Genomic DNA, 15,732 nt, shown 5'->3' on the forward strand with positions numbered 1-15,732 from the left:
ACACTGTTGCTCCTGGGGTATCCGCGAGGACCATTCGCAACCGTCTCCATGAAGCTGGGCTACGGTCCCGCACACCGTTAGGCCGTCTTCCGCTCACGCCCCAACATCGTGCAGCCCGCCTCCAGTGGTGTCGCGACAGGCGTGAATGGAGGGACGAATGGAGACTTGTCGTCTTCAGCGATGAGAGTCGCTTCTGCCTTGGTGCCAATGATGGTTGTATGCGTGTTTGGCGCCGTGCAAGTGAGCGCCACAACCAGGACTGCATACGACCGAGGCACACAGGGCCAACACCCGGCATCATGGTGTGGGGAGCGATCTCCTACACTGGCCGTACACCTCTGGTGATCGTCGAGGGGACACTGAATAGTGCACGGTACATCCAAACCGTCATCGAACCCATCGTTCTACCATTCCTAGACCGGCAAGGGAACTTGCTGTTCCAACAGGACAATGCACGTCCGCATGTATCCCGTGCCACCCAACGTGCTCTAGAAGGTGTAAGTCAACTACCCTGGTCAGCAAGATCTCCGGATCTATCCCCCATTGAGCATGTTTGGGACTGGATGAAGCGTCGTCTCACGCGGTCTGCACGTCCAGCACGAACGCTGGTCTAACTGAGGCGCCAGGTGGAAATGGCATGGCAAGCCGTTCCACAGGACTACATCCAGCATCTCTACGATCGTCTCCATGGGAGAATAGCAGCCTGCATTGCTGCGAAAGGTGGATATACACTGTACTAGTGCCGACATTGTGAATGCTCTGTTGCCTGTGTCTATGTGCCTGTGGTTCTGTCAGTGTGATCATGTGATGTATCTGACCCCAGGAATGTGTCAATGAAGTCCCCTTCCTGGGACAATGAATTCACGGTGTTCTTATTTCAATTTCCAGGAGTGTATATATTAGAAACGTCTGCTTTCTCTTTTCTTTCTTTTGCATTTAAGCTGACTGAGCCACACCGAAACGTGGCCGATTGCAGCCAGTTGCTACTAAATTATTCCCAGCACCCCCCGGACTGACACCTTGTACGGCTGTCTTGTGTGCGAACCTTACAGCTGGTTCATGTTAATCTTTTCGATTTGTGTGTCCGCAGACCGATCGAAGAGTGACTCCGAGTGCCGGGACGTGCTGCGGGTGACCGAGGGAGAGGGCGAGCGGCCGCTGTTCGAGGAGTGCGGCGAGCTGCCGCACCTCGTCAGGCTCAGCTCCGCGGGCAGCGAGCTGGCCGTCTCCGTCCTCACCACCTCCAAGACGCTCTTCGTCCGCAGGGGCGTCCTCATGTACTATGCCGGTGAGACACCGAGCCACACTCGAATCAGAAAACTGACACTTTTATGTTGTTTTGTCTTGTTACTTGCTACAAGTTGGGAAAGTATTTATAAAGTCAGCTGTTGTCTGGGAAGCTAATTTTATGTGGCGGTGGAATTATTACACTTGGAAGGCAAATGCATTATTACGAGGAGTGCTCAATAAGTAATGCAACATAATCCTTTTTATCGGACAGTATCGGTTGAAAAAATGTGGAATTTGCTGTGGGACATTGTCGAATATTCGCGCTTCAGCCCATATACTTTCATGAAGTTCCCACACGCTGCAGCGCTATACGTAGCCTTCAAAATGGCGTCAGCAATGGAGGTGCGTTCCAGGCAGAGAGCTTTCACTGCGTTTCTTTTCGCGGAAAATCAGAGCACTGCAAAAATTCATAGCAGAATGTCTATGCAGACCTGGAAGTGAACAAAAGCATGGTGAGTCGGTGGGCGAGGTGTCTGCCATCTTCGTACATTAATGGCCATTAAAATTGCTTCCCTGTAAATCATTCGTTGTCATTTAAATCAAACTTGGCTGCTTGGACTTCAGTAACTGACGCGGGAAGTGGCACTTTTCACTTCGCTTTATTAAAAAGCATCTATAAAAACATTTGTCACTGTCACTGTCTGTTCCTAGTATCGTCCACTTTCTGTCAATTCCTTCATCACTTCCAACTGTTTTTTCAAAGAAAATTCCGCACTGGCAATATGAATGATTTTTATTAAATCTGCGACCGGTTTCGCACCACGTATCGGTGCATCCTCAGGCAATATACGCTATTTATAACATAGTAACGTTGAACATTGCCATGTAGCCGGTCGCAGATTTAATAAAAATTATTCATACAGCCAGTACGGAATTTTCTTTGAAAAAATGTCGAAGTTTGGCTGTGGTTGCCCGTCCTACAAAACAACATGTTACTTTGAACTGTGTTTATAAAACTTTTAACTTTTTCTTTCACCCACCCGCTGATTGTTCCTTCAGGTATACTATAGTCACGGGCTGAACTTGCATGTGTATCACCATTCTTCACATGGACAATAATTTTCGGTTTATTACTCATAGAAAATTGTTGTCGTTTCTGCGACAACGTATAATACAGAGATAAATATGAAGGATATTGCCTGATGCGCATTGTAGCTGTGCTCATTTGTGGCACTTGCAAGAGTTTTTACGTAGTCAACATGTTGCCTGTGTCACAGCGCTAATCGTGAGGCGTGTATTCAGGTTTCTGTCCGGTGACATACTGATATAATGATAATAAGACAAAAGCAAGGTTGAGTGTTATTATTCTTATCTGTATCGGTTACTGTTTTGATAGCTTGAAGGTTGTTGGGGTAAATGATGCTAAAGAAACGCTACTTGTAAACAAATAAGATTTTTACGCAGTATTGTATCCAAATTCGTCGTGTATCGGGCAGCGGTATATAGGGATTTTACTACATTGATAAATTATGTGTAGGGGATGAAAATTTAGTACTCGTAGGAAGCTGGAAGGCTGTGAAAATGGAGGGGAATGGAAATTGGCGTCACTGGGGAATTTGACTGGAGGAGAGAAGAGAGAGTTCCCGGTGGTTGTAGCGAATGCCCTATTCAAAATCATAAGATAGTAAGATACTCGTATACATAACCACATTATGGTTAGACAATTTCTACTAATGAGATTCCAGACTGCGAAGCATTCGTAGGTGCTGATGTAGAGAAAGACCGTAACTTTGTAGTGATCAAAAGCAGGCAGATTCAAGAAGATACATAAAAATGAATATATGACGGAATACTAAACATTTAAGACAGAAAGCGGCGAAGTGGAGATCCTCTGAGACAGCAGCCAATGTCTTAAGTAAAAGTGTAGTTCAGTACAAAACGAGTGGAACACAGCAAAGAAGAGAATAAGTAGGACAGAGTAGGTATAAAATGTAGGCAAGGAAGCCACGAATGATTCATGAAATACTCAAGCTTGTGACTGACTTAAGGAAATACAAGAATCTTGCGAATTAAGTATCAAAATAGCAGTATAAGCCGGTTAGGAATAAAAGTACCGGGAGGTTAAAACGGGATAAATCAGAATCGTTTAGAGAAAAGTGTACAGATATTTAGAAAGATATGAATATATCAGCATGGCACGTAGGAGGAGTAATAATAATTTGAAAGAAGTAAAATGTAGAGGTGTAGATGGAAAAGCTCTCTATTAAGTACAGAAGAAACGGTAAGAAGTGGGAGGAGTACTCGCTGGCCTGTCGCTCAAGACATTGCTTGTGAGTGTAGGTTATGCTTATTACACAAACAGAGTTGGTTGACAGCGGGTCCAGTTCAACCTGGGCACGATCGTGTGCATAACAGACGACATCCAGAAATGTTGCCACTTTGCACGTGCATCCTTAGTCGCTATCATATCGTCTATAATGTGTTATAACGCTCCATAAAAGTCTGACTGCCAGTGCTTCATTTGTGTCAGAGTAATTACTACCACCCAGTAAAATAGCTCAGTGGTGGTTCTTAAAAGGGTATTTTTTCTGAAAGCAGGTTGCTTTTGTTCGGAATTCCAATAAACGATATTTTTCTCACGACTTTGCTTATAAAACCCTATTTTTCGTGCGAAGGCCTTACGCCAACTCACTGGGACGACCTGTGTGCCCGTATGATGTCACTCTACTGGCAGACGTCGGAAGTAACGTCTTGCTGCATCAACAACCTCCCCGTCATCCACTTATTGCTTCCTGCGGAGCGCTTCCTTCATTGGGCGAAACAGACTGCAATAGGAAAGTGTGAGATCGGTGTTTTAGGACGGATGAGGAAGAACAATCCAATGAAGTTTTGTGAGCTCCTCTCGGGAGTACAGACTTACCCGAGGCATTCCGTTGTCACGGACAAGGAGAAGTTGGTTTGCATTTCTTTTGCAACGAACGAGCTGAAGTCGTTCCTTCAGCCTCCTGAGGATATCACTATACACTTCCGAATTGATCTTCGAACCATGAGGAAGGACATTAAACAGAATAACAGCTTCAGCATCGTCGGCATGACTTTACCAGCTGAGTTTGCGGCTTTGAACTTTTTCTTCGGACGAGGCGGTGTGACGTCACTCGATGCATTGCCGTTCTGTTTCCAGTCCGAAGTGATTAAACCATTTTTCATCGTCTGTGACGGTATTCGGCAAAAAATTTTCACAACCAGCCTCGCATCGTGCAAGAAATTCCGCACAGATGGTCCTTCGTTGTTCCTTATGGTCGTCTGTTAGGTGGCGAAAAATCCAGTCGGTCCACATCTTTCAGTATCTCAACTGGTAGACGAGTGTGTCAGTACTACCAACAGAGAAGTTCAGTTGTGCTCGAAGCCTTTCATAGTGATTCGCTGGTCACCATCCATGAGAGTGTCCCACGTTCCAACATTGTAGAATTCACAGTTGTGTACGGTGTGTCGGCACGCGGGAGATCTGACAGGTTTGTGCGTCATTTATACACTACTGGCCATTAAAATTGCTACACCACAAAGATGATGTGCTACAGACACGAAATTTAACCGACAGGAAGATGATGCTGTGGTATGCAAATGACTAGCTTTTCAGAGCATTCACACAAGGTTGGCGACGGTAGCGACACCTACGACGTGCTGACATGAGGAAAGTTTCCAACCGATTTCTTATACACAAACAGCAGTTGACCGGCGTTGCCTGGTGAAACGTTGTTGTGATGCCTCGTGTAAGGAGGAGAAATGCGTACCATTACGTTTCCAACTAGGATAAAGGTCGGATTGTAGCCTATCGCGATTGCGGTTTATCGTATCGCGACATTGCTGCTCGCGTTGGTCGAGATCCAATGACTGTTAGCTGAAAATGGAGTTGGTGGGTCTCAGGAGGGTAATACGGAACTCCGTGCTGGATCCCAACAGCCTCATATCACCAGCAGTCAACATGACAGGCATCTTATCCGCATGCCTGTAACGGACCGTGCAGCCACGTCTCTATCCCTGAGTTAACAGATGGGGACGTTTGCAAGACAACAACCAACTGTACGAACAGTTCGACGACGTTTGCAGGAGCAAGGACTATCAGCTCGGACACCATGGCTGCGGTTACTCTTGACGCTGCATCACAGACAGGAGCGCCTGCGCTGGAGTCTCAACGACGAACCTGGGTGCACGAATGTCAAAACGTCGTTTTTTCTGATGAATCCAGGTTCTGTTTACAGCATCAGGATGGTCGCATCCGTGTTTGGCGACGTGGCGGTGAACGCACATTGGAACCGTGTATTCGTCATCGCCATACTGGCGTGATGGTATGGGGTGCCATTGGTTACACGTCTCGGTCACATCTTGTCCGCATTGACGGCACTTTGAACAGTGGACGTTACATTTCAGATGAATTACGACCCGTTGCTCTACCCTTTATTCGATCCCTGCGAAACCCTACATTTCAGCAGGATAATGCACGGCCGCATGTTGCGGGTCCTCTAAGGTCCTTTCTGGATACAGAAAATGTTCGACTGCTGCTCTGGGCAGCACATCCTCCAGATCTCTCACCAATTGAAATCATCTGGTCAATGGTGGCCGAGCAACTGGCTCGTCACAATACGCCAGTCACTACTCTTGATTAACTGTGATATCGTGTTAAAGCTGCATGGGCAGCTGTACCTGTACGCGCCATCCAAGCTAAATTCGATTCAATGCCCAGGCGTATCAAGGGCGTTATTACGGCCAGAGGTGGTTGTCCTGGTTACTGATTTCTCAAATTGCGTGAAAATTTAATCACATGTCAGTTCTAGTATACCATATTTGTCCAATGAATACCCGTTGATCACCTGCATTTCTTCTTGGTGTAGCCAGTACTGTACCACACCCCTACATACACCATTTTTAAACGTAGCTCTTCGTTCTTGGTGCTGCACTCTAGTCATTCCCTCTTGGTTGTTGTACATTTTGTATAATACCCGTCTTTCCCCATAGCTTATCATTATGTTTCTGAGAATTTCGATCATCTTGCACCGTATTACGTTATGGAACGCTTTTTCCCGGTCGACAAATCCAATGAACGTGTCTTGATTTTTCTTTAGTCTTCTTTCCACTTCCAACCGCAATGTCAGAACTGCTTCTTTGGTGCCCTTACTTTCCCAAAATCCAAATTGGTCGTCATCTAACACATCCTCAGTTTTCTTTTCCATTCTTCTGTATATTATTCTCGTCAGCAACTTTGATGCATGAACTGTTCAGCTGATTGTGGGATAGTTCTCGCACTTGTCAGCTCTTCTAATCTTTGGAACTGTGTGCATGATGGTTTTCCGAAAGTCAAATGGTACATCGACAGATTCACACGTTATATACACACCAATATGAATAGTCATTTTGTTGTCAATTCCCCAATGATTTTAGAAATTCTGATGGTATGTTATCTATTACATTTGTCTTATTTGTTCTTAAGTCTACCAAAGCTCTTTTAAATTCTAATTCTAATAATGGATCCCCTATCTCGTTATATCGACTCCCGTTTCCTTTTCTGTCACGTCATCACTAAAGTCTTCCTCCTCGTACAGGACTTCATTGTGCTCTTTCCACCACTCTGCTATTTGCTCTGCACTTGACAGTGGAATTCTCATTGCACTCTTAATGTTATCAGCGTTGCTTCTTATTTCACCGAAGTTTGTTTTGACTTTTCTATGTGCTTATGTGGTCTCTCCGACGATCCTTTCTTTTTCCGATTTCTTCACATTTTTCATGCAGCCATTTCGTCTTAGCTTCCCTGCACTTCTGATGTGCACTCCTGGAAATGGAAAAAAGAACACATTGACACCGGTGTGTCAGACCCACCAGTCTTGCTCCGGACACTACGAGAGGGCTGTACAAGCAATGATCATACGCACGGCACCGCGGACACACCAGGAACCGCGGTGTTGGCCGTCGAATGGCGCTAGCTGCGCAGCATTTGTGCACCGCCGCCGTCAGTGTCAGCCAGTTTGCCGTGGCATACGGAGCTCCATCGCAGTCTTTAACACTGGTAGCATGCCGCGACAGCGTGGACGTGAACCGTATGTGCAGTTGACGGACTTTGAGCGAGGGCGTATAGTGGGCATGCGGGAGACCGGGTGGACGTACCGCCGAATTGCTCAACACGTGGGGCGTGAGGTCTCCACAGTACATAGATGTCGCCAGTGGTCAGCGGAAGGTGCACGTGCCCGTCGACCTGGGACCGGACCGGAGCGACGCACGGATGCACGCCAAGACCGTAGCATCCTACGCAGTGCCGTAGGGGACCGCACCGCCACTTCCCAGAAAATTAGGGACACTGTTGCTCCTGGGGTATCCGCGAGGACCATTCGCAACCGTCTCCATGAAGCTGGGCTACGGTCTCGCACACCATTAGGCCGTCTTCCGCTCACGCCCCAACATCGTGCAGCCCGTCTCCAGTGGTGTCGCGACAGGCGTGAATGGAGGGACGAATGGAGACGTGTCGTCTTCAGCGATGAGAGTCGCATCTGCCTTGGTGCCAATGATGGTCGTATGCGTGTTTGGCGCCGTGCAGGTGAGCGCCACAATCAGGACTGCATACGACCGAGGTACACAGGGCCAACACCCGGCATCATGGTGTGGGGAGCGATCTCCTACTCTGGCCGTACACCTCTGGTGATCGTCGAGGGGACACTGAATAGTGCACGGTACATCCAAACCGTCATCGAACCCATCGTTCTACCATTCCTAGACCGGCAAGGGAACTTGTTGTTCCAACAGGACAATGCACGTCCGCATGTATCCCGTGCCACCCAACGTGCTCTAGAAGGAGTAAGTCAACTACCCTGGCCAGTAAGATCTCCGGATCTATCCCCCATTGAGCATGTTTGGGACTGGATGAAGCGTCGTCTCACGCGGTCTGCACGTCCAGCACGAACGCTGGTCCAACTGCGGCGCCAGGTGAAAATGGCATGACATGCCGTTCCACAGGACTACATCCAGCACCTCTACGATCGTCTCCATGGGAGAATAGCAGCCTGCATTGCTGCGAAAGGTGGATATACACTGTACTAGTGCCGACATTGTGCATGCTCTGTTGCCTGTGTCTATGTGCCTGTGGTTCTGTCAGCGTGATTATGTGATGTATCTGACCCCAGGAATGTGTCAATAAAGTTTCCACTTCCTGGGACAATGAATTCACGGTGTTCTTATTTCAATTTCCAGGAGTGTATTTCAGTCCTAAGTGACTTGCATTTCTATACTCCAGAATTTCTTTGAACATTTTTGTGCTTCCTTCTTTCATCCATCAACTGAAGCATTTCTGTTAACCAAGGTTTCTTTGCAGTTACCTTCTTTCTACCTATGATTTTCTTTCCAATTTCGGTGATTACCCTTTTTAGAGATGTTCTCTTCTCTTCAACTGAAACACACTGAACCATTCCTTATCGCAGCATCTGTAGCCTTAGAGAACTTCAAGCATGTTCTTCATTCCTTAGTATTTTCGTATCCCACTTCTTTGCACATTGATTCTTCTTGGCTAGTCTCTTAAACTCCGGCCTTCTCTTCACAGAAATCTTCCAGTATCTCCCGGCATTTTCCAAATACACATCCTCCTCTTGTGATCCTTGAACTGAGTATTCGCTAATACTTGCTGAATTTATTGCAGAACTCAATTACTTTCACCTCTCTCATACCAAGTACTAAGCCCATATTCTCCCGTATCCCTTTCTTTTTGCTCCTTCCCCTACAACCGCATTCCAGTACCCCATGACTATTAGGTTCTCATCTCCCTTTACATACGGAATTATCCTTTCAATATCCTCATGTACTTTCTCTATCTCTTCATCTTCAGCTTACGATGTCGACATGTATCTCTGAACCTTCGTTGTCGGTGTTGGTTTGCTGTCAGTTCTGATGAGAACAACCCTATCACTGAACTGTTCACAGTAACTGACTCTCTGTCCTGCTTTACCCGATACTCAGCTGACCAGAAAACCTTGTCTTCTTTCCATTTCACTCCAGAGCCCCATTATATATAGATTGGGCCTTAGCATCTCCCTTTTTGGATTTCAAAGCTTCTCTACAACTTTCAAACTCCTAGAGCGTTATCATTTCGTTGATTATTTAGTCTTTTCCTCATAGTCACCTAACCGTTGGCAGCCCCGCCGGAGATCCGAATGGGGGAGTCGTCCGGAATCTTCTGCCAATGGAGAGATCATCGCGACACTTTTTCAATTACAAGCCACATCTCCTGTAGATATACGTTACGTGTCTTTATTGCAGTGCTTTCCAGTTTCTTCTACATCCTCATGCTACTGATCATTGCTGAATCCTGCGCATATAGGGGCAGTTTCCTACCCCTGAACATATGTCCGGCCCCCCTCCTCCCCCGCCCCCTCTTCGACAAGGCCGTTGGCAGAATGAGGGTGACTTCTTAAACAGGAAATCTTCGGCCGCCATTGCTGATGATTTTTATTCAGAATTTAAGCGGTTGCGGGTTCGAACCAGGGACAAAGGATGTTTTGATTATTAATTGAAGTCGCCACACCTAGACTCTAAACCATTTGACCATACGAGGTGAGTGAGAAAAGTAATGAGACTGATTTTTTAATATACTGAGGTCTTTTTTTATTTTTCAAACAACAATATCGTACTCCTCGAAGTAGTTACCTTCGGCACCTATAACCGGCAGAGTCTTGGTAGCAGCGCTGTAGGGCTTCAACATTCTTTCGAATGTTCTGCGGAATCCCAAAATGACGTTCTTTCAAGACTTTTTCAATTTCACGAAAAGGGAAAAGTCACAAGGACTCAGGTGAACAGGGGGGCTGTGGAATAACACGAATTCCTTTTGAGCTCAAAAATTCAGTGATGGAAGTGGCCGTGCGAAGTGAGACGATGTCACGTTGCAGCATCCACTTGTCTGCACTGTCCAATCTACTTAGATCCACTATTTTCCTTTCAAGGACATATTTGAATAGGACGTGGTTGAAAGTTTGTCATGGGGGAAGAAATTTCTTGTGCACGATACCTCTGATGTCAAAAAAGCAAATCATCACTGTTTTATCTTTGCTTTGCCCATTCGAGCAGTTTTCGGTAGAGGAGATGTCTGTGTGCCACTTCTCACTTTGACAAAAAAAAAAAAAAAAAAAAAAAAGGATTCATCACCTGTGACCACACGACTCAACCATTCGTAATCATTGGTATTTCTCTCAAGAAGATCAACGTACACCTTTCTTCGATTGTCTTTCAGCTCAGTTGTGAGGTTTTGCAACACCATTTTGGCGCAAACATTTCGCACGTGCAAAACTGGGCAAAATGCTGTGTAAGGTGAAAGTGTTTAAACTGGTTACCCCAAATCATTATTGTCTCATCTCACGAGAGCACGCACATCTTCGGCGTTTTCTTCGGTTTTTGAAGCTGACGGTCTCTCTGACCGAGGTTCATCTTCAATGTATTCTGAGCCTACCAAAAATGATTTATGCCAGCGAAAAACTTATGCTCTTGATAAGAAATGTTCCTCATAGGTCTGTTTCAACTTTTCAAAGGTCATAATCGCGAGTTCCCCAGGTGTAATAAAAAACTCGATGACAAAACGTTACTCTAAATTTTGCTGTTCCATTTTCGTAACACACGGCAAAGACACGGCTTCACTGATGGCGCTCTCAAACTCGGGCTGATTGTCCGGAAGGGATGAACATACCGGTCTACACAGGTGGAACAACACAACGCTGCCAGATCGTTCGGCGGTGTAATCAGTCTCATTACTTTCTCACAAACCTCGCATGTCTCTGACATTTTTCATTACACTCACTAACTCCTACGAAGTTCAATTTTAATCTTGTCACTTTCGATTTCCATGGAACATTCAGATTTGTAGCATTCCACGCTCGGAGTGCTTGAACGTGATCCATCCTGTTCTTGGTTAATCCTTTCCAAAGCAGAAACCGCACCCCTCCTTCGGGGATCCGAACGGGGGACTAATTTACACTCGGAATTGTTTGCGAAGGAAGTAGTCAGTGTGTTCTAAGGACTTTCTATCCTATGTATAAACTGCATGTCTTTAACACAGTGGCTTCCACTTTTTTCTGCACTTTCATGTCAATGTGCACAGCCTTTTGTTGCTCTTTCACAAAGGAAAGAGGATGTCCTGCTCCTCCAGCTTCTTTGACTAGGTGTCTTCCAGAATAAAGGAGACTTCTTCTAGCGTAAGTCTTCGGCCGTCACAGTAGAAATTCTTTGTTACAACCTAAGCAGTGGACGGGACTAAACACTGGAGTCATGATCTTTGAACTGGTAGTCAAAGACGATATCCCTAGAGCACAGAAACTCTATTAAAAAGAAACTTGTTACTCTTCTTGAAAATTAGTTATGTATATGTCTGGTATAACATCATTATCCAGTGGAAGACATGATCGTCAGCAGTGTCAGATGCTCTCATACCTAAAACACTATGGAGGGACAAGAAACTGGCGCACTGTCTGACAATCGGGAATTATACCCTCCATAGTAGTGTTATAGGCCCTCTGCTGTTCCTGATTTATATAAATGATCTAGGCGATAATCTGAGCAGCCCCCTTAGATTGTTTGCAGTATGACGCTGTAATTTACCGTCTAGCAAAATAATCAGACGACCAATTCCAATACAAAAATGATCTAGAGAGACTTTATGTATGGTGAGAAAAGTGGCAACTAGCACTAAACAAATAAAAGTGCGATGTCAGTCACATGATTACTAAAAGAAATCCAATAAATTTTTGGTGTACGATAAATCGCACAAATCTAAGGGCTGTCAGTTCGACTAAATACCTAGGAATTACAATAACGAGCAACTTAAATTGGAAAGACCACATATGTAATATTGTGGGGAAGGCGAAACAAAGACAGCGCTTTGTTGGTAGAACACTTAGAATATGCCAAAAATCCACTAAAGTGCGCGGTATAGGATCCTTACCAGGTAGGATTGACGGAGGACATCGAAAAAGTGCAAAGAAGGGCAGCTCGTTTCGTGTTATCGCGCAATAGGGGTGAGAGTGTCACTGATATGATACGCGCGTTGAAGTGGCAGTCACTGAAACAAAGGCGGTTTTCTTTGTGGCGAGATCTGTTTACGATATTTCAATCACCAACTTTCTTTCTCGAAAGCGTAAATATTTTGTTGACACCCATCTACGTATTGAGAAATGATCATTATAATGAAATAATAGAAATCAGAGCTCGAACGGAAAGATTTAGGTGTTCCTTTTTCCCACGCGCCATTCGAGAGTGTAATGGTAGAGAAGTAGAACGAAAATGGTTCGATGCACCCGCTGCCAGGCACTTAAGTGTGAATTGCAGAGTAACCATGTAGATGTAGAAATCTCTCATTGGCTACCAAATGGAGGGCATGGACATTTCTTCCACCGCCCTTACATGGGCAGACTACACAGGATTGTGTCAGTGACACCAGTTTTGAAGCAAGTCCGATGGTCTATACTGAGGATCCAAAGATCGCTGTTTAGACCAGTCGCTGCTTTCGTTCGACCTGCGGCAGGTGAGTGCTGCAACGGTCGCCGCTAGAGCGTGAGTACGGCTGACACGTGTCTGGTGTGGTGTTCCAGCGGTGGGGTGTGGAGAGCCGCCAGCGGCGCCCTCTGACGGCTACCGCGCCTCGGCCAACGCGACGCATGCGCAGTACCTGTGCTTCGTGGGCCACGTATTCGCCGACACGCACCACCGCGACCTGATGCTCCATTGCGACGCCCGCGCCGGCTCCTGGGCGCCCGCGGCGCTGCCCGAGTGCGTCAGTAAGTCACCACACACTCTCTTTAAAGCTTAACCAGCTGAATTATGGAGGTTCCACACGATTGCATTGCTCACATTAAGCCTATATTGGTAATCTTTCTATACAATATACGTGACCGAGCGCTTCTAGGAGCTTCAGTCTGGAACAGCACGACCGTTATGGTCGCAGGTTCGAATCTTGCTCTGGGGCATGGATGTGTGTGATGCCCTAAGGTTAGTTGTATTGTATTGTATTGTATTGTATTGTATGTTAACCGGGGACCTAGAAACGACGGAGATGCTCCGTCCCCGCCGCAGCTGCAGTGGTCCACAACCCACGACGACTACCGCAGTCCACTTCACCCCTCCGATGCTCCACACCCAGGGTTATTGTGCGGTTCGGCCCCCGGTGGACCCCCCCCCCCCTCGCCCCCTCAGGGAACGTCTCACACCAGACGAGTGTAACCCCTATATTTGCGTGGTGTATGCGTACGTGGAGAACTTGTTTGAGCAGCAATCGCCGACAAAGTGTAACTGAGGCGGAATAAGGGGAACCAGCCCGCATTCGCCGAAGCAGATGGAAAACCGCCTAAAAACCATCCACAGACTGGCCGATTCACCAGACCTCGACACAAATCCGCTGGGCTGATTTGTGCCGGGGACCAGGCGCTCCTTCCCGCCCGGAAAGCCGTGCGTTAGACCCCACGGCCAACCGGGCGGGCTAAGGTAAGTTAGGTTTAAGAAGTCCTAAGTTCTAGGGGACTGATGACCTCAGATGTTAAGTCCCATAGTGCTCAGAGCCATTTGAACCAATATCTACCATGTTGACCTTCAAGGAAGAAAGAATATCTCTATTTCTTCCAAATATTCGGTAGTGTAGGCACATATATAGTCTTTCCTGAACCCCACAAAAGAAGACGCATTCCGTGACGGAAGCAAAATGGGATGGCCATGTCTGAAAAATGTAGCGCCGTATTTCGTGCAACCTTATGTTTAAAAAATCTATCTTTTCCGAAGTTTCCTCTTCACCAAGAGTCAGTACGATGAGCACAATGGTTGCTTTAAAGCGCTGTAGGTTATGTAGACTGACGCAAAAAGGTCCCAACACCAAGAAGGACTTGTGCGAATACGCTCTGTAACGGTCGATGCGTTAATTATCTTTGAGGTAGTCAATTGATGTGAAACTTCCCCTTTGAATGTAAAGAATGACTGTGCTGGTAAACTTCTACGTTATTTGACACTGAAACAGCTGAGTAAAACCGAACGTACTCAGACAGTTTTCTCTTTATTTATTCTCATTATTTCTCAACTGACACACAATATTTTAGCGCAAAGCAATCTGACTCTTGATAATACCTACAAAAGAATAGCCCTGACTAACAAAACCTGTACTCTTCATGAATCACCTCACAAAACTCTTCGTTACTCGAACTACTGCAATACAGCGAGCGCCAATACTGCCACCTAAATAAAAGATTCTAACTACTGAAGGCACTAACTACTGCTAGGCATATAGTTATCAAATGAAAGATTTTGATAGAGAACACACAATGTATTTACTTTAACAGTGTTCAAAAGTATATATATATATATATATCTTGACATCCATTTTGACAAATTCCCTTTTCTGACGGACACACGTCCAGATTGTCCGCTCATATTAATACACTCCTGGAAACGGAAAAAAGAACACATTGACACCGGTGTGTCAGACCCACCATACTTGCTCCGGACACTGCGAGAGGGCTGTACAAGCAATGATCACGCGCACGGCACAGCGGACACACCAGGAACCGCGGTGTTGGCCGTCGAATGGCGCTAGCTGCGCAGCATTTGTGCACCGCCGCCGTCAGTGTCAGCCAGTTTGCCGTGGCATACGGAGCTCCATCGCAGTCTTTAACACTGGTAGCATGCCGCGACAGCGTGGACGTGAACCGTATCTGCAGTTGACGGACTTTGAGCGAGGGCGTATAGTGGGCATGCGGGAGGCCGGGTGGACGTACCGCCGAATTGCTCAACACATGGGGCATGAGGTCTCCACAGTACATCGATGTTGCCGCCAGTGGTCCGCGGAAGGTGCACGTGCCCGTCGACCTGGGACCGGACCGCAGCGACGCACGGATGCACGCCAAGACCGTAGCATCCTACGCAGTGCCGTAGGGGACCGCACCGCCACTTCGCAGGAAATTAGGGACACTGTTGTTCCTGGGGTATCGGCGAGGACCATTCGCAACCGTCTCCATGAAGCTGGGCTACGGTCCCGCACACCGTTAGGCCGTCTTCCGCTCACGCCCCAACATCGTGCAGCCCGCCTCCAGTGGTGTCGCGACAGGCGTGAATGGAGGGACGAATGGAGACGTGTCGTCTTCAGCGATGAGAGTCACTTCTGCCTTGGTGCCAATGATGGTCGTATGCGTGTTTGGCGCCGTGCAGGTGAGCGCCACAATCAGGACTGCATACGACCGAGGCACACAGGGCCGTACACCTCTGGTGATCGTCGAGGGGACACTGAATAGTGCACGGTACATCCAAACCGTCATCGAACACATCGTTCTACCATTCCTAGACCGGCAAGGGAACTTGCTGTTCCAACAGGACAATGCACGTCCGCATGTATCCCGTGCCACCCAACGTGCTCTAGAAGGAGTAAGTCAACTACCCTGGACAGCAAGATCTCCGGATCTGTCCCCCATTGTGCATGTTTGGGACTGGATGAAGCGTCGTCTCACGCGG

The 15,732-nt window shown here is 46.9% G+C and overlaps 1 protein-coding gene across 1 annotated transcript in view; it reads left to right on the top strand.

The window, feature by feature from the left end:
• LOC126273337 (uncharacterized) overlaps positions 1-15,732 on the top strand; it is a 443,662-nt gene that overhangs the window by 412,585 nt on the left and 15,345 nt on the right. The window contains exons 6-7 of the mRNA XM_049976884.1: positions 1,091-1,288; positions 12,837-13,022. Coding sequence (XP_049832841.1) covers positions 1,091-1,288; positions 12,837-13,022 — 384 coding nt within the window. The remainder of the gene's footprint in view (positions 1-1,090; positions 1,289-12,836; positions 13,023-15,732) is intronic.

Source organism: Schistocerca gregaria, chromosome 5, assembly GCF_023897955.1.
Source record: "Schistocerca gregaria isolate iqSchGreg1 chromosome 5, iqSchGreg1.2, whole genome shotgun sequence".
Classification (NCBI taxonomy): Eukaryota; Metazoa; Arthropoda; class Insecta; order Orthoptera; family Acrididae; genus Schistocerca; species Schistocerca gregaria.